The sequence below is a fragment of the Ruditapes philippinarum genome, unplaced genomic scaffold, assembly GCF_026571515.1.
Source record: "Ruditapes philippinarum isolate M1 unplaced genomic scaffold, ASM2657151v2 ctg1116_1_1_1_1, whole genome shotgun sequence".
Lineage (NCBI taxonomy): Eukaryota > Metazoa > Mollusca > Bivalvia > Venerida > Veneridae > Ruditapes > Ruditapes philippinarum.
The window spans coordinates 25,714-43,724 of NW_026866607.1; the positions used below are offsets into that span (position 1 = coordinate 25,714).

The 18,011-nt window shown below is 33.3% G+C and overlaps 2 protein-coding genes across 3 annotated transcripts; one reads left to right on the forward strand and one right to left on the reverse strand.

Annotated features, from left to right (window-relative positions):
- Window positions 1–1,973: 1,973 nt before the first annotated feature.
- LOC132733036 (RE1-silencing transcription factor-like) lies at window positions 1,974–12,165 on the forward strand. 2 transcript variants are annotated; one of them, XM_060719612.1, is made up of 4 exons: window positions 1,974–4,376; window positions 7,267–7,303; window positions 8,591–8,678; window positions 9,903–12,165. In XM_060719612.1, the coding sequence occupies exon 1, from the start codon at window positions 2,763–2,765 to the stop codon at window positions 3,792–3,794; it is 1,032 nt and encodes a 343-aa protein (XP_060575595.1). In that variant the 5' UTR covers window positions 1,974–2,762; the 3' UTR covers window positions 3,795–4,376; window positions 7,267–7,303; window positions 8,591–8,678; window positions 9,903–12,165. The 2 variants fall into 2 exon arrangements, 1 of the variants encoding a protein (XP_060575595.1); XR_009626122.1 differs by lacking the exon at window positions 1,974–4,376 and adding an exon at window positions 5,250–5,434.
- Window positions 12,166–13,251: 1,086 nt separating this feature from the next.
- Window positions 13,252–17,473, reverse strand: LOC132733035 (uncharacterized). The gene is made up of 4 exons (XM_060719611.1): window positions 17,317–17,473; window positions 16,803–16,925; window positions 14,894–15,001; window positions 13,252–14,531 (listed from the first exon to the last, which is right to left on the reverse strand). Exons 1-4 carry the CDS (start codon window positions 17,347–17,349, stop codon window positions 13,761–13,763), a joined length of 1,035 nt encoding a protein of 344 aa, XP_060575594.1. The 5' UTR covers window positions 17,350–17,473; the 3' UTR covers window positions 13,252–13,760.
- Window positions 17,474–18,011: the final 538 nt, after the last annotated feature.

Below are 18,011 nucleotides of genomic sequence, written 5' to 3' on the forward strand. Positions count from 1 at the left end.
CTTTCTTTCTTTCTTTCTTTCTTTCTTTCTTTCTTTCTTTCTTTCTGTCTTTCTTTCTTTCTTTCTATCTATCTATCTTTCTTTCTTTCTTTCTTTCTTTCTTTCTTTCTTTCTTTCTTTCTTTCTTTCTTTCTATCTATCTATCTTTCTTTCTTTCTTTCTTTCTTTCTTTCTTTCTTTCTTTTCTTTTCTTTTCTTTTCTTTCTTTCTTTCTTTCTTTCTTTCTTTCTTTCTTTCTTTTCTTTTCTTTTCTTTCTTTCTTTCTTTCTTTCTTTCTTCATATTATTTATTCATTCATTAATATTCATTTAATCAATTGATTGATTATTTTATTCCAGAAATAAAGTTTTGATTCTTTTAAAATGTGGTTTAAAGAAAATTGAATTTGCTCACGTTCATTTTGTATTGTTGTTAAACATTTGTTAAAGAAATTTACAAAATTCAGATATTTTACATTATCTCGCGGATTAATTTGAAGTAGTTTTAGTTCATGTGTACCGTATTTAACAATGTCCATTGACAATTTTACAGGAAATATGGATGAGTTCGTTTACAATGCCGCCAGTATTCAAACGTAGATCTGTTTTGTGTAGCTGTCGTGTATATGTCGTCTGTAATTATGATTATTGTTAAACTGAACTGTGGAACAAAGTGTCACCTTAATTCATAAGTTACGCTTGATTAATATTTCTATTAAAAATTTATCTCAAAACACACTAGGATGGGTGATTCAACAATTGATACAAATCCTTTAATTGGCTCGGGTTTTAAAAAACTTTTTCATTCAGGCCGGATGCGCTCTCAATAATTCATCCATTTTTTTATTTTACATGAATATCTATTGGATACGGTGGCACAAAGGTGACATGTGTGTATTTTTATTTATCTCGTGGCCACGAGATACTATGTCGTGGCCACATGTTACTAAGTCGTGGCCACGTGATAACTAAGTCGTGGCCACGAGATAGCTAAGTCATGGCCACGATATACTATGTCGTGGCCACGAGTTACTAAGTCGTGGCCACGAGATACTATATCGTGACCACGAGTTACTAAGTCGTGGCCACGAGATAGCTTAGTCGTGGCCACGAGATAGCTAAGTCGTGGCCACGATATAATTAACCAATCATAATACACTATATACAATGTATAATGAATTTTTAAACTTAATTAAACTTAACAACTTACTTTTACATGCAACATTAATCTTTAAAAATACTGAAGATATTCACTTTGAACTTGTCTTTAAGATCATATTAGAAAGTCGCCTTCAAAGGTCCATCAGACATTAATTTTGACTAAAGCTCTTTGTTGGGACAATTTTGTGATCGAATTGGTCAGTTTGTACGTACTACGGCCTGTTAACATTGTTTATACGATAACATGAGAAGGAATTAGTCCTGGTTTATTTTATTTTGAAGGGACATTGCCCATGGACAGTAGATAGCCTATAAGGCAAAACCCTTGTCTGAGACGCCGTGAAATAATTTAGAAGGAATAAGCCATGGTTTATATAACCCAGACAGATCATTGCACCTGATCAGTAGATGACATCTAATAATTTCTATGTCATTGGGTAAAAAATCAGGGTCACAGTGACGCTAAATATAAAATTATTGACCTGTATAAATTGCACTTTTACACACTGGTGATGTAGGGGCATCTTTGTACTATAGCACATGACTATTTAATTAGGGAAATTCATATAATTGGTTATTCATCTCGTGGCCACGACTTAGCTATCTCGTGGCCACGACTTAGTAACTCGTGGCCACGACATAAAATCTCGTGGCCACGACTTAGCTATCTAGTGGCCACGAATGAGTAACTCGTGGCCACGACATAGTATCTCGTGCGCACGAGATAAATAAAACACACACACACACATGTCACCTTTGTGCCACCGTAATTGGACTATTGGATGTGACGTAATTTCAACCCAGTCTAAGTAGCCAGTTTATTTCGCTTGTCATATTTTGTTCTACTTTTCATTGACGCACTTGAAAATAAAATAAATTTTGTCGAGAATGTTTTATTTAAGTTGATAGATATTCTTATGGATAACAAGTCAAACTTTTTAAATATATCTGCCTTTGTTTTAAATGTATAGTTCGCATAAAGTTACTTTACAAAAAATAAATAAAAGAAAAAAATATAATAATAACAACAATAACAACAACAACAGAAGACGAAAACTATAAAATATGTTTGTGTTTTTGCGAAACGTCAGCGACAGTTAACTAAACTACATGAATTAAGTGAGCAAATGTGCTATTAATTACATAATTATTCTTATGGATACAGCTAGTCTTTTCAATGACTATCAAAATAACGGGGAATTCCATATCTGGAACACGTCTTTCTCCGTGATGCAAGGTCTAATATTTGATGGTAAAACCTCATTTAAATGAATCCGCATCAAACAAACCTTACGGATGTGACAGTAGCCATCTCAAAGAAGATCGCGCACGTGTTTAATGGACGAACTACAGAGATTGTATGGAAGACAAATCGATGCGAGGGTCAGAATTGTGTATTTTAATGTTTTTTTTTTCTTGGTAATTAACTTTGGTCAACATGTTTTCAATCACTGTAACGAATGCTATATATGTTAAAATTATAAATTTTATGACTGCGCTGTTATGAATACAGCACGTATACATTTCACTGTGATATGTGAATTAATCACGTTTCTGGTTTTGATTTTAATAATTTCAATTTTTACAAATAGTTGCGTCTTCTGAGCCAATATCTATATAAAAATGGCCTGCGCAAAACCAGAGAAACATTCGTATATTAGCATGGAGAAAGGATTTAAAAATGTTAATTATTACTATTGCGAACAGTGTTTGTACAAGACAGTCCGAAAACATAACCTTAAACGACACGTTCTGAAAATGCATACAGAGTGCAGAAAAGATCTCGAATGTTGCGGGGTTGTTTTTCAGACAAAATCAAGTTTTCGAGATCATTTGACAACCCTGCATAAAAATGGATATGTGTGCTCTAAATGTCATCGCGTATTCCGAAGGAAGGCGTTACTAATGCGCCACCTAACGGTACATGGAGGAAGAAAAGAATTCCAATGTTCTACATGTAACTACGAGACAAGTCATAAAAGTAATTTATATAGACACAAGAAAGTTCATTTCAAGAATATGATAGCTTATAATAATCAAAATAAATGGTTAGATGACGGAAATAACTTTGTTTGTAGACCTGAAAGTCGTTCTGTCCATGGCTACCCAGGTGGAATCTTCCAAAATCACTTCAATTATCGTATTCCTGGAAAACCTCATTGGTTGAACAATTTACAAATGCTCAGACCTTTCTCTCTGTGTTTAGGTCCTATAGATTTAGCAGACGGTAACTTGCAGCAGACGAATATTAGCATACCTCGGTATCCAACACCTTATCCGATCGCAGGAAACAATAGTTATTTCCGAAATGGAGGAAACTTGAACCAGTTTGCTGGAATTATACCAACAACAAATGTATTCTGTCCTTTTAGAGGAAACAGGGAGAAGTGTTCGGTTTGTAATTCGAAAGTTGAAGAAAATAACTATAATATCGGTTTAGAGAATGGAAGGAATATTGTCACTGAAAATAAAGGTACAGCTGAGAAATTGGATGCATTTATGGGTGTGGGTATAGAAACCACCCCGCCTGTCAGAGAGAAGCCGTTCAGGATGTGTTATTTTCCGTATAAGTGTAACTTTTGTAGCTTGAGATTTGCCTCGCAGCACGAATTGTCTAATCACAGCACGGAGTGTGAGAACACACTTCAGTTCTGAATCACGCAATGAACTACTTATACGTTTGTACTACAAGAATTCGGAGCAATTAACATTTCTATTATTGTTGTTATCTCAATTGTCAATGATTCTGTCTCACTTTTTAATGTTGTTATTTTTTATTGTTTAATGTTGTTGTTTCGGTTTAAATGTTGTTCATTTCAAAATAATAAACAATAACAACCGAAAGCGCTCTTACATTGAGGGGACTTTGACTTTAGACCAGACATGCCCTGGTGAACCCCCCCCCCCCCCCCACTGCGGCGGACACTCTTATTATAACACCCAACCCGTCCCCACCATACAAACTTCTGGGGACAGGGAAAGTAGCAAATGACTTGTGGACTAGTACTTTATTGAATGTTTTCTCTTTTTACACTTCTCCTTAAACAAATAATCTGTCCGAGATTTTTTTATTTATGATCTTGATTTGTGGTGATATTTTCCGAAAATTAGACTTAACTCTGTCGGCCCTTCTAACCGCTATCTAACGTCGTCACCGTAGCTGGGGGAGTTTTTTTTTTTATTGCAGTCATTTTTCGAAAAAAAGGAATGTTAATTCACGTGTGGTTGAAACACACGGTAAGTTTGTTTAAGATTATTTTGGAATATATATAAATAAATATACCATCACAAATTTTGAATGTTACATTTATAGTTATATTTTCTAATTATACTAGATCACGTTAATTCTTTACTAAAGTTAAACCATTCAGTTATTGACTTCAAACAATATTGTTCTTAAAAGGTCTCTTTATAAAGGAACTACAAGACAAAATGAATCTTTCCTGACGCGAATAGTCCGTACATAAAATGTATGTTTAAAAACAACAACAACCATCACCATCATCACCACTTCTACTACAACTACTATTACACTACTATATCATCAAAAATTAAAGATACATACTATGCTCATCTTTGTTTAAAATAATTTTATCGAAGAAAGTTATTGAAATCTAGGAAATTCTCACTGACTATGTCAGTGAGAATTAGAGAATACATAAAGTATGTTTTGGAAAGCTGCATTTCCTATTACTTGTCTTGTTAATTTTGCATTTTCTAAAAAATAACTACCAGGTTTCTTTAATGACATTATGCATTAATTACCTATAAAGTATAGTGTTTAAAACGTGTCAAATATGAACAAGAGAATACATAAAGTATGTTTGGAAAGCTGCCTTTCCTATTACTTGTCTTGTTAATTTTGCATTTTCTTAAAAATAACTACCAGGTTTCTTTAGTGACATTATGCATTAATTACCTATAAAGTATAGTGTTTAAAACGTAACACATATTCTCTTTGTTGTACCTAAAGAATGTTTGTCTTACATTTTAAAAGATAATATATTGCAATTATCAGTATTTTCAAAATTAATATAAAATTTGAGCATATTTTTCAATACTATGAAACTTGAGAAACGTGCACGTCTATATATCGTAGATAAGAGGTATGCACACAAATGTCACCGATAGCGCACAAAGAAACACGGACATTTTAAACAGCGTATAGAAAGATAACGAAAATTATTAATAGTTAATCAATATTTAAGTTCAAAACATTTCCGGTATGGGGACGTCCTAAATCTATAGAGGAATATAAAGTTGTCATATTTGGATATCTATACGTTATAAAACTGGTATGATATACTTTCTTGTTTAACTTTGTGTGTGTTTTTATTTCTTATAGACTTATTAATTTAAATATTTTTATTTTTTATATTTTTTGACACAAACTCGGAAGCAAAACAAGTAATAGAAAGAGCACCGAAACACGAGGCTATCTGATTTTTACGAGGGGGCGTAGCCCCCGAGTATTAATCAGATTGCCGAGTGTTTTGGTGTTCTTTCTCTTTTGTATCATAGTCAAACATAAAAACACGTTCCCTGTTGTCACAATATGAAACCCCGGCAAAAATGAACCAATGAACGAACATCTGAATATGACATTTCTGTCGCTTTCCCTTTCTCTGCCGTCACAATATGTAAACCCCAGCAAAAATGAGCCAATCAATGGGCATGCTCTGGAGTGCGGGTAACTAATACCCGCACTCCAGTTAACGCACTGTGCATGTATATGTATACGATTTAACCCTGACACATTTTCAACAGAAAGGTCTCCAAACTATGATACAAGAGCCGTTTTTGTGTGCCGGTGTCGGGTGATAATCACACGCGTGTGGCAATTTCTGCAATACTGATAACATTGTTTTCTCCCTGGCAAATAAAACCACAGGCACGAGTATCGGACCTGGGAAGAAAAAATATGACCAGATTGAAAAAAAAACCTGTGTTCATCGTAAAAGTGTCAACCCCCCCCCCCCCCCCCCCCCCCAAAAAAAAATGTAAATAATGACCCCCTTAAAAAATATACTATAAGTTAAGAGAAGGCCGGAAACTCCAGATTTGAGCCTACGAGCAAGGGATTCATTTCCTGGGCCGTTGTGAAAACAATTGGCCAGAGAATTAAATAAAACTTTTATCACTATTTCACGTTTATATAAAGCTTCAAAATGAGACCAACCCCAAGTCTCTAGCCCTTCCCAATCATGAAATATCTATCAGGAAACGAGCGAATTCGTGCTAAAAATCCTTGGTAGACAGAATTGCGGCACAACAATTCGGTACGTAAACATAGACTAATACATGTATGTCAGCTGAGTACGGGTCAAAATTACTTGAATTTACTAAATAATATAACTAAATACATTAAGTTGGACCACTCACAATTGTCAGGAGCATCTGATACACGCAAAATTCGAATTTCAAACCTTTCCACGGTCTTTAGATTCCTTTCTACGCCATTATCAATCAGCTGTTCGATATTTTGTAACGAGTCTTCTGATTGGCCAATAGCAACGAAAACCGCAACGTTTCACACAAGGATGCCTAATGGCGTAGAAAGTGATTGAAAGACCGTGAAAATGTTTGAAACTCGAATCTCGTGTGTATTAGATGCTCCTGACAATTGTGAGTGGTCCAACTTAATGTATTTAGTAATATTATATATATGATACTCGTGCCTGTGAATAAAACTTGTGACAATAAATTTGTTTGTAGATTGACAATATTTACACATGCTGATCCTGTTCGTTATGATGTAGTTATTTATGCTTGATTGCGACAAACTCGGTTATTTTTCCCCCTTAAACTGATTATTTTAAAGATGGCACTGTCATCATAACAACTCAGCTATATCTTCACTATAATTATTATGCTCAATATATGGTTTAAAGTCTATCATTCTACTCTGCTTTAATATGTATAGTAGAATGGTCTACAGTTGTCACATTTTCCATAAGTACATAATAAAAACTAAAGAAATGTATCCTGGAAAAAATGTTGATAAGGTTTTTAGTTATTTAGTATGAACATTTTATGATGAATCATAACATTATGTTCTAACTGCTGTATAAAGCTATGTTATATCGGAATATGTAGCCAGTAATATCATTTTTGTTATTTGATACAGGTGACTTCGATCTAACAAGTTAAAACGATGAATATAGGTATGTTTGATGTCAATATTTCAGATTTTATTAAATAAAGTCTAGCAATTTGTAAAGTCAACATTACGCTTTAATACATAATTATGTATAATACTTAAACAAAGAGACCCTTTGCATTTCTTAAACAAGATGTTAATTCCATCCATCTATTTGTTCTCTAGAAGTTAATAGAGACGTATGACCTTTTATTTTGAATATATCGTTTTGGCGCAAGGACATTTTAAAGGCAAATATTTTGTTATGATCATACAAGATCATAAACTATATATTATATCGCGACCAAACGTATTGTGGTTGTGAACCAAATCGACTGTTTTTCCGTGACTTCACAGTGTAAAAGCAAAAATCAACTGACAGTTAACATCAAGTGCCTTCAGTAAATGCTTTAAACAATTACTAACTTGAAAATAAATACACACAATAAACATGTATATTTACATAACCACTTACCCGTTTTCATTTGCCTTGAACGTCACCATTCTGTCGAAACAAATAATTTATTGGTACGAGTATAACAAAAATCAAAGGGCTGCAAGCTCTGTGGTATTTTCTGATCTTTGCAATCTAAATCGTACTGTAAATATGTATGTGTTTTCCTGTATAAGTTTATTTTTATGTACTATAAGTCATCTTGCAGGGCACCAGAGTTTGATACATACGGAATTTTGCATAACTAGAGTTGCATCAAAAAATAATTTATGCTCATTTTTTATGATAGCCACACTTAATCCTTGCATATCGTGGCTATTTCCTTAACAAAGACACTAAAAAAAAGAATTAAAAAAATGTTGACTCGACTGGGATTTGAACTCCAGACCTCTCACACACCAAACGAGCGCGTTTAGATTTACTGATCAGTGTAGATCTTTCAACACAGTAAAAAAAATGTGTATATGTACTTCGATGCATGCTACATTTCGTAGCTCGCGTACACCTAATTCGCTAAAGACAGCACAGTACAGATTTCCAGAGCACTATCATTTTACAAGAATGAAGGTTTTTAGAATCCTGCAGTTCTAATCAATATTTGAGCCGCACCATGACAAAACCAACATAACGGGTTTGCGACAAGCATGGATCCAGACCAGCCTGCGCATCCGTGCAGTCTGATCAGGATCCATGCTGTTCGCTATCAGTTTCTCTACTTGTTATAGGGTTTGTAAGCGAACAGCATGGATCCTGATAAGACTGCGCGGATGCGCAGGCTGGTCTGGATCCATGCTGGTCGCAAACCCATTATGTTGTTTTTGTCATGGCGCGGCTCAGTTTTCATATTTATAATTTCAGATGATACGTTGACGATTTTGATTGCCGTATTTAGTACTGTCATTTTCTGTGGCATCTGTATACTTAGTGCAGTTATTATACATAGGTGGTAGGTATGCCTTATTAACCCCCCTTTCTCGTTGCAATGTTCAGTTGTACCCTTTTCATTTAATAAGGTTAATTAATATCTATTCCCATAGTGTTTTTTTTCGAACTGAGATAAGTAAAGTATCCATTTACTGTAATAAGCTAAGTAAACTATTTCCGTAATCATTTTAAGTGATTTTGATATTTATTACCGTAATAAATGAAGATACATTAGTTAGTAATACTGTGTCGAAACACATCAAGGCCCAATGATCGCAAAAGATGATACAGTTTGAATTGTTTAGCAATTCAATGATCGGAAGTAAAAGGTTCTTGTTCTCGCAATAACCGATACCAGGGCGTGAAGCGGTTGCACACTTGGTTCAAGCGAAAAGGAAATTGGTTGCAAAAGGAAATTGGTTGCAAACTTAACAAAATATCTACTATCTACAGAGCCATGAATATTTAGAACATTCGCACTATTTCCTCCGGGTAAGTGGGTTTGTATGTTATTTTGAAAAAAATATGTCCATTCCATAATGTTGTTAACACACGCGGTTTTGGGTTTCAGCTTCCTAGCTTCTAATTTGACGTAGTTATTAAAGATATTAACTGGTCATGTACATATTTTTGCGATTTGACAGGTGACAATTCTGGTCGGATTTTCTGCTAATTTATTCGCATCTTTAAGTTTTGAATTTCACCAAACAAGACAAGAAATATGTTTCTGTCAATACAGTGTAAATGTTTTAATTTGCATGTTCGTCAAATCAGAAGCTGGAAAGCTGAACCCTAAAACCGAGTGTGTCATAAACCTTGCTTTAAAGAATGGACATATTAAAGGTTTTCAAAATAACATACTGAAGAAAATACGTGTGAGCGTTGTAAATATTCATTCGGTAGCCATTTTGTCAAGATTGCAACCAATTTTCGTTTCGCTTGAACCAAGTGTGCAACCATTTCACGTCCTGTCCCTTGCATATACACATTGAATTATTTAGGCTTTCTCGAAATGATACAGTTATTACGTTTCAATACAGATATTAAATTAGCAACATTATTTTCAGTAATGATTTAAGTATCTCCTTTTCATGTGCTAAGCTTATAGATATTAATTTACCGTAATATTATATTATATTATGTCATGTATTGTCATGTCATATCATATCATATCATATCATATCATATCAAATCATATTCACATCACATCACATCACATCATATAATATTACTGTTCTCTTCTCAGTTGCTGTTACAAGTCCAGAGGACGAAATGAAAGCGAGGCTATTCCCATGCCATCAATCATCCCCAGTGATAATTTAGATAACGTATGTACAAGTGGTGATACTGAACAAAATGAAAACATCAACAATATATTATCAGAACAAATTTTCCATATACAAGAAGACCATCCCCGCCCCGAGCCGTCGGCACCACCCCTACCACCGGAATATTATATAGAATATACTTGAGGCCGGTTGTTGTTTTATCCAGTGTGTGGCTAGTGAATATTTTAGATAAATATGTCTTTCAACATGATATATCTTATTGAATAAGAAACATATACATGTACATGACAGTGATTAACAACGAACACCGCTATTTCGACATGGATACCCATACAGACGCCTTCATGTCCCTGTCTTCCACTATTTCCGAGATGTAATGATAGCAACAAATACAATAAAATTATCTATGTTTGTTAATCAAATATCTTGAGAGTGATTTTGAAGAACTATCATTTTTGTACTTAATTGATCAACTCTGAAGTTATACGTTCCATTTAAACATTAAATTATTTTAGTCGCTCTGTATCATGTGTATGTTATGTACAGAAATCTACGTATTTTTCTGCCGCGGTATATAGCAAATGCATTCTTATTTCTCGATTTCTTGTTAAGCTTACACGTTTATACATTACGACATTCCCCTTGTTACAAAGAAATTGTTCGAAAAAAAAACCCATAAAACCCGTAGCTAATACATGTACTAAATTTTTGTTTCCATGACGTTATTTCTATTGTTCCGTTTGCAATAAATTCGATGATGATTTTTGTTCATTAACATACCAGAAACCATAATTAAAACTAAGACAAAATTATACATGGTTTATACATTTGTACATATAGACTTTATTGTTATTTATTTTGATGATGCCTTTGATGTTTGTTGTTGTTGATGTTAAAGGTATTTTTTTCTTTGGTTTGTTTTGTTAATTCTTTACCTGGATTTCATAGAAACCAGCCTCATTGCTGAAAACCCCATACCTTTGGTAGAAGTAGACCTTGTATTACCTTTCTCGTGCATTATTGCACGCACGACCGGAACAGTAAGTGGAATCCTCCACCTTTCAAAATTAAGTTACCTAAGATATAGCTTTTATTATCCTTATCCAGTCCATCGCCTACATCTGTAAATAAACCTATTGTACATGGTATCATCATTGTATCTTTAGAAGATTGTTATCTCTATATTGAAATAGTGTGATTGTCTTATTCATGGTGCAAGGTCCACAGTAGCTGTTTAGGAAAATTAAATATGTAAGAAAAGAAAACGTTTTGAGTCCAGCCAGACTCCGCCTGTAAATATGACATAATAATGTCACTACATGTATTTAGTTTTTGAAAGAATCTCTAGAGGAAACATTAGATTCGTTAGAGTTAGATAGACCACCTGATTATTCAACATTTTTACCCGGAATTTACCTTAAGAGAAAGAATATCAAATAGTTATTAAAAAAACGTTTAAACAATGTTCAAAGATCACAGATAAATATTGTAGGTTGATATTTTATCACAGGGTTAAAATACAAAGAAGCACATGGTATATGGAATAAAGGATAGAACTAAACGATGTGACGTCCAGTTACTCTTTCTGAAGCGTACGAATGCCCTCACTCACATGCTAGGGCTCTAAATTTTCCCTTAAAGTTACATTATACCTCAGAAACGAATGAATTTTCCTTTCTTCGGAAAGGGCCAAAATAAGTTTAATAGCATTTAAATGTTTTAACGTATATAAGATAATTGTCACCTGAAGGAATTTGCGCTGGTTTTATTTTTCATAAAAGTAGCAAAATTTAAACAAAGTGGTATTTTTGATATTTTGACATCCATACAAAATACTTAACAACTCTAACTATAGTAATTGCCGAAAAACAATAGAAGCAAAATATGGTTCAGGTAATTGCCTAATTGTCCAATGTGTAACTTTTTGGAAACTATATTATGACACCAAAAATAAAAAGCTTTTGTTAATTTTCTTACTTTATAGCTGTCTATTAACATTAACAAATGATATCTAACTTAATCTGAGGAGGAGTGAGTATTAGCAACCCCTCAAAAAAGAAATACTCCGGACATTTTATATATTTTATTGCTTGTTTAGTTCATTTGATTGCCGTTAAACACTCGCTGGACTATGTTGTATATTACAACTGGCTGATACATGTACAACATATTTATTTACACCATAAATATAAATAAACGTTTGAACTAATTGATGTTCTAATACCAGAAGCCAATTAAATCCATATTAAATGCATTTCGTACCACATATAGTATAGATACCAAATTCAATGTCCAAAATATCTATATCAAATACATATCGTACTACATTTAGCCTCATTTTCATTTCAGGGAAAAATCATAATATTCTTTTTGTATTTATGTTTTGTCAAAATGTCATGAAATGTGAAATAAAGAGGTCATCAAAACTTGTTGGGAACGCCTCGTCAAATATATGATTGACAGCTGTGTTTTCGGTGTTGTGCTCAGTAATGTATATAATAACCTAATATTATCACATATTGTGGCTTGTTTTCAATGTAATTCAATCATTTATATACATATATAATATGATAAAAAACATATTTCATTTTATTTCACACAAATGTAACCAATGTATTTACAATGTGATCTCCCAATTTTAATCGTAATTAATTTTGTCCAATTTTATTTTGAAAGGTCAAATAGTCCATATCAAATCATTACTGTTCTCCGTCTAGCCTAGTTTGCTTTTATTAGGCCAAAAAAATGATATCAAATCCTTACGGCTCTCGAAGTTCTGTATAAACCTAAAAAATGGTGATGTGAAATAAAGATGCATTTATATACTGTTGTGTACAAAAATATTGATTTTTTTGGATAATACACAGCTGTCCAACCTATATTGAACGAGTCTAATATAGGTTTTGCAGCTGTAAAAAGTCAAATTGAATCAATATTGTACTCAACAATATGATAACCTTATAATACATGTATATCATATTTGCATTTTATGTAAAAGAGAAGCCGGAAAATCAGAAATTTTTGCCATTTTTACGTCCTAAAAATCTAATATTTGTTGTTACTAATATGCATGTGCTTGAAGACTTGAGGAACTCTAAATGAACCTGCACATCGTTCATTATGGTTAAGGCGACTCACTGTGATTGGGAAAATATTCAAAAATATATACTGACTGTACAGACAGTATAGATGTCTAACCAGCTGCCGCCACCAGACTGAGCGTTAATATGTTTATTACTTTCTGTTAATGTACATAACAGGCTATTTTTCTTAAAGTTTGTTTGGTTAAATAATGCAATTGCAATAAATTGTTAAAATTCATCTTTATTTACCAATAGCAACAACAATAACAACAGCAACACAGAATATGTTGATGACATATATATATAGATTATCATGTTTAATCTATCACGGGTGTATCACCTGCTTATTTAAGCAAGGGCTTGTATTTTATAAACCTCTAAGTGTCTTGTATTGGTGTTCGAATTGAGTAAGCAACATTCGAGTTAATAGTCAGTTTGATCGTTATATCACAATGAAATACAATATTTAAAAGAAATGTTCGAAGGCCTTCAAACAATGAACACACACACGCGCACGCACGCATGCGCACACAAACATATACACCATAAATATAGCTTCAATAACAAAAAACATACGTCTGCCATGTAAACTTTAAGCAGTTACTACCAAATTATCATATCACAGAAACGGAAAAAGATAATACAGCAATGCTTAAATTAAAGATTTCTTAATTGGAAAGAAAAGCACCAAATGTTTGATTTACATTTTAATTGTCTCTTTTGAACTCTGATTTACATATATCTTCGGAACTTTGGAGGAGGGGGTGTCTTCATGTCTGGCGTTGGAACTGCAAACACATTTGCTGCTCGATTTTCTTTAAATTTTTTCAGCATGTCCGCCAACGTGACTGCCGATGGTTTCTTGTTTGTTACTTGTCCATTTAGCATAGGTGGAGCCGGTACATCTAAGTCACGCCTAGAATGTAAATTTGCATCCAAAGCCGGTGGTGCAAGTTCTACATCTTTTAACATCGGCGGTGGACCATTGTTATTCAATGATGGCGGTGGTCCGTCACGTGTCATTGGCGGTGCATCTCCGTCTATTAGCGGCGGTGGAATGTCTCCGATCATTGGTGGTGCACCGTCATTTGTCATTGGTACTTCAGCATTACGTAACATTGATGGTGGGCCGTCTCCAATCATTGGTGGTGGGCCGTCTCCAATCATTGGTGGTGGGCCGTCTCCAATCATTGGTGGTGGGCCGTCTCCAATCATTGGTGGTGGTCCGTCTCCAATCATTGGTGGTGCATTTTCATGTCTGCTTTCACTTTGAAAACTTCTATCGTCTAGTAGCTCCTTTAAAGGTTTTGGAGTGGTGGGCATGTCATCATCAAAGTCACAGTGTCGCGACTCCTGTTTGTACGTGTCCAGTAACGGTGGAGGCTCCATATTGCGGGCAGCAAGCCAAAACACATACAGATCCTTACACATGCTAGCAATTTTTGGACCTGCTTTGTTCCTCAGTGAGGCCAAGTCTGTGTTTTTGTTTACCTTTTCACAAGGCTGAAATATGAATTAAAACAAATTAGTAAAGCAATCAACGTCCAATTATTAATATATCCGTTATAATGCATCAATTAATCTGTAAAAAACAACCAACATTTTTTAAAGTTTTAAAGGGTTTGCCCGACTTTCCCCCTTTGAAAAAGCACTTCAGTGTAGCTTTATGTTTAAAAGTAAAAAAAAAAGATAATCACTTGATGATATTGTAAGTAACTATTGGTCATGAATCAAATAGATGAATCAAATGCACAACAGAAAACTAATTCAAATATTATTAAATACTATTATATACGTATGTATATACCCTGTAATACCACCAAAACACTGTTATAAAGAATAACAAATGGTATGTAAATACTAACCTGACTACTCATAATGTAACTTTTATCAGATGGGGCCGGTAACCAGAGTGGGTCATAGTCGTTTACAAAACAGGAAACCAGTTTTTTGTCTTTAAGGGCGGTTAAACCCTGAAAATAAAAACACAGATAAACATGTACATGTATCTGACGATTGTGCCACATAAATACAAGTTGAATCAACGGAAAACAATAACAAGAATTATAAACAAGGAATAAAAATACAACATCTAAGTTTCTTTCAACGACAAAACATATATTCAGGAAAAACAATGCATTCCTTGTCTGCCGCTATAAATGGGAAAAGGGGAAAATACTTAGTTGAAGGCAGATAGTCCATAATGCTTAGTGCAGGACAGAGTTGGTTGGCGGACCAAGGTGGAAGCCTTAAGTCTGACCTAACACGAAGCGGATGTATGTATGTAGGTAGGTAGGTAGGTAGGCAGGCAGGCAGGCAGGCACGCACGCACGCACACACACACACACACGCACGCACGTGACAATATAGAGCCACTAAAGACAAGATTTCCTAGATTTAAAATGTTTTGACAATATTCAGTTATTAAGTTAGTTCTGTCTTTTCTGTGGCAAAGACAATATGCATGATTCTGTCCTACATGTTTTTATCTTTGTGTTACTTGTGAGGCGGAAACATGACCGAACATTATGGGATTTCACGTTTATTCATAAGGAAGACCAGATCTAGTTTATCTAGTAAGCTAGTATCACAGCATTTTACGTACACAAACGTTATAGGGTATAAATCTATATCTTATAAATATTTAAATAAAATTTATCAACAGTAAAATAATATTGGTTCTATTATTATATGGTTGATTCCCAAAAGGTTATAATGTAGAACGTCTCTGTTATTAAATACACATGAATAATGTACGTAAACAGAAAAAAAAAATGTTTTGGAACAAAATATTATTTTGCTATTCTAAGCAGGGTTTTATTCGTTTAGCAATGATTTTGCGCTTGCGCCATACGCTTTTAAGGCAATGAATTACCATATTTATTTCATACAAGCATTTTGGAAGTATACTTTTTTTAAATTTCAAACAATAATTTTTGCATCAGGTATATAGACTTATACACGTTAAGTTATAATTGGATAAAATGATAATTACGCATATGTTCTAACAATAATTAGCCATTAGTATTCTTTATTGTACTGATTTATAATTGACATAGGAACAATTTTGTTTAATTCCATCTAAACTTGGAACGTATTGCGAACAAATTGAATGTTCGTAGAAAATTAATCTCCGGGTGACCTTATGGCACATGCTTCCAGACGAAATTATTTAAATTTTTAGAAAATATCATATTTATATGAATGTATTATTCGCTAACTGCATAAATTAAATTTAATAACGCTTTGTCAGCACGATCCAATATTGCCATAACTCTTTGTCATATTGTATTGAGAAGTTGAACATTGTCCTTGAACATTAAAATGACTCCAAATGATGGGACAGGAAATATTTTTTGAGAGTAATGTTCAATTTGATGTATGTGTAGACCAATAAATTGTATACAAAACCTACACCGTTTTTAGAGAATAATTATTCTAATTGTGAAAAAAGACCCCCCCCCCCCAAAAAAAAAAAAAAAAAAAAAAAAAAAAAAAAAAAAAAAAAAAAAACTGATGTGTTGAAACGCTTTTTATCAAACCGGACTTAGAATAGCAAAAGTACTTTTTTCAATTCATTTCCGAGGACAAGTATATTTCTTAATCATCTTTAGCAATTCTTTCGGTTTGAATGCCCAAGTTGATCTGTGTAAAAAAATAAAGTTTATGTTTTGGGGTTTTGGACATCAGTGCAGTTCATTTAATATTTCCAACCAATATTATACATAGCGGTATTTTTATATTTGAATTATCACTGTCAAAAATATAACTTACAACAACTGGATCATTTAGGCGATATTCATCTTGACTGTCGTATATTTCCGCCAACTCTAAAAGCTCGGGTTCATGCACTGTGCGCGAGGTTACAAGAGACCAACCCTGTGCTTGACGAATAACCTGAAATAAATGTTACAAATGCTTATGTACACGGTAATATTTTTTTTAACATATTTTACATCGCGCAAAGTCAAATTATACACAATTAGTGTAAATATTTGACTATGTGTATAGAACCTTCTTAAAAAAAGAAAATCCTAGTATCAAAGAGAAACAAAAACGATTACAGTTCGGTGGGTTTGTCCCTGAAGTAAAATCTCGGCATCAATGTTTACTGATGAATATATGAAATCAAGCTTTCAGTCGTAAACTTTTATTAATTCAAACAAATCTCTATTTCTCCGTTCTATAATGAATAACCAAAGCAAAATTATGAAATTATAAATATTTTCGAAAAATTACAGATATGAAATGATATAGTAAACAGTTTGTATTATTTATATATACTTACAAGTAATAAACAAGCAAAAACTATTCTCAACATGTTTTGTTTTCTTCTGTCGTATATTTATTTCCAAATAACTTTCTTCTTTCAACAAATTTTCTTTATGGCCTAACTGGGCAAGAGTTGAACATTTATATACACAAATCGGCAAGAGAACGCTCACGTTTTGCGTTCTTTTTTAGTCGACCAAATTTAGAAATAGAGTACATTTGAACATTACTCATATTCTAGATCGAGCATCTATTGAAATTGTCAGCACGAATGTTTTGTTAGTGTTTCCAAATATCTCAATGTTTATTTTAAACTGTTAAATGTTTGATTCGTTTCCTTAATCCATCATTCATATCAGCTTTGTAAACGCAATTTACAGTTTCTAAATCAGTGTATTGAATGGACAAATGACAAGCCTGTGAAACAAATAAAGATAATGTTATCTTGAAGGTATTGAATATATGTACCTCCTAGGTCTCAAAATAATTTGACTTCCAATTACTTTCACTTAAATGTTTATGAGGTAAGAAAGACATCAAAGGATTTAATGCACTATATTTTTCCATTTTAAGGTCAAGTTTAAATCAATTAATTTTAATCACTTAACTGCATACCATTTTTTCTATTATTCGAATGATTTATTTAAATTCAGCCAGAATAAAAAACACCATACTTTGTCAATGTTACTGTATATTAAAAACACATCACTT

Bases quoted from the DNA above. Each gene is read 5' to 3' on its own strand.
- LOC132733036 (XM_060719612.1), top strand. From the start codon at position 2,763: ATGGCCTGCGCAAAACCAGAGAAACATTCGTATATTAGCATGGAGAAA.
- LOC132733035 (XM_060719611.1), bottom strand. From the start codon at position 17,349: ATGTTGAGAATAGTTTTTGCTTGTTTATTACTT. The intron at 15,002-16,802 runs GTAAGTTATATT...TTTTATTTTCAG, and splicing joins GCCTAAATGATCCAGTTGTT to GGTTTAACCGCCCTTAAAGA. The intron at 14,532-14,893 runs GTTAGTATTTAC...TTCATATTTCAG, and splicing joins GTTACATTATGAGTAGTCAG to CCTTGTGAAAAGGTAAACAA.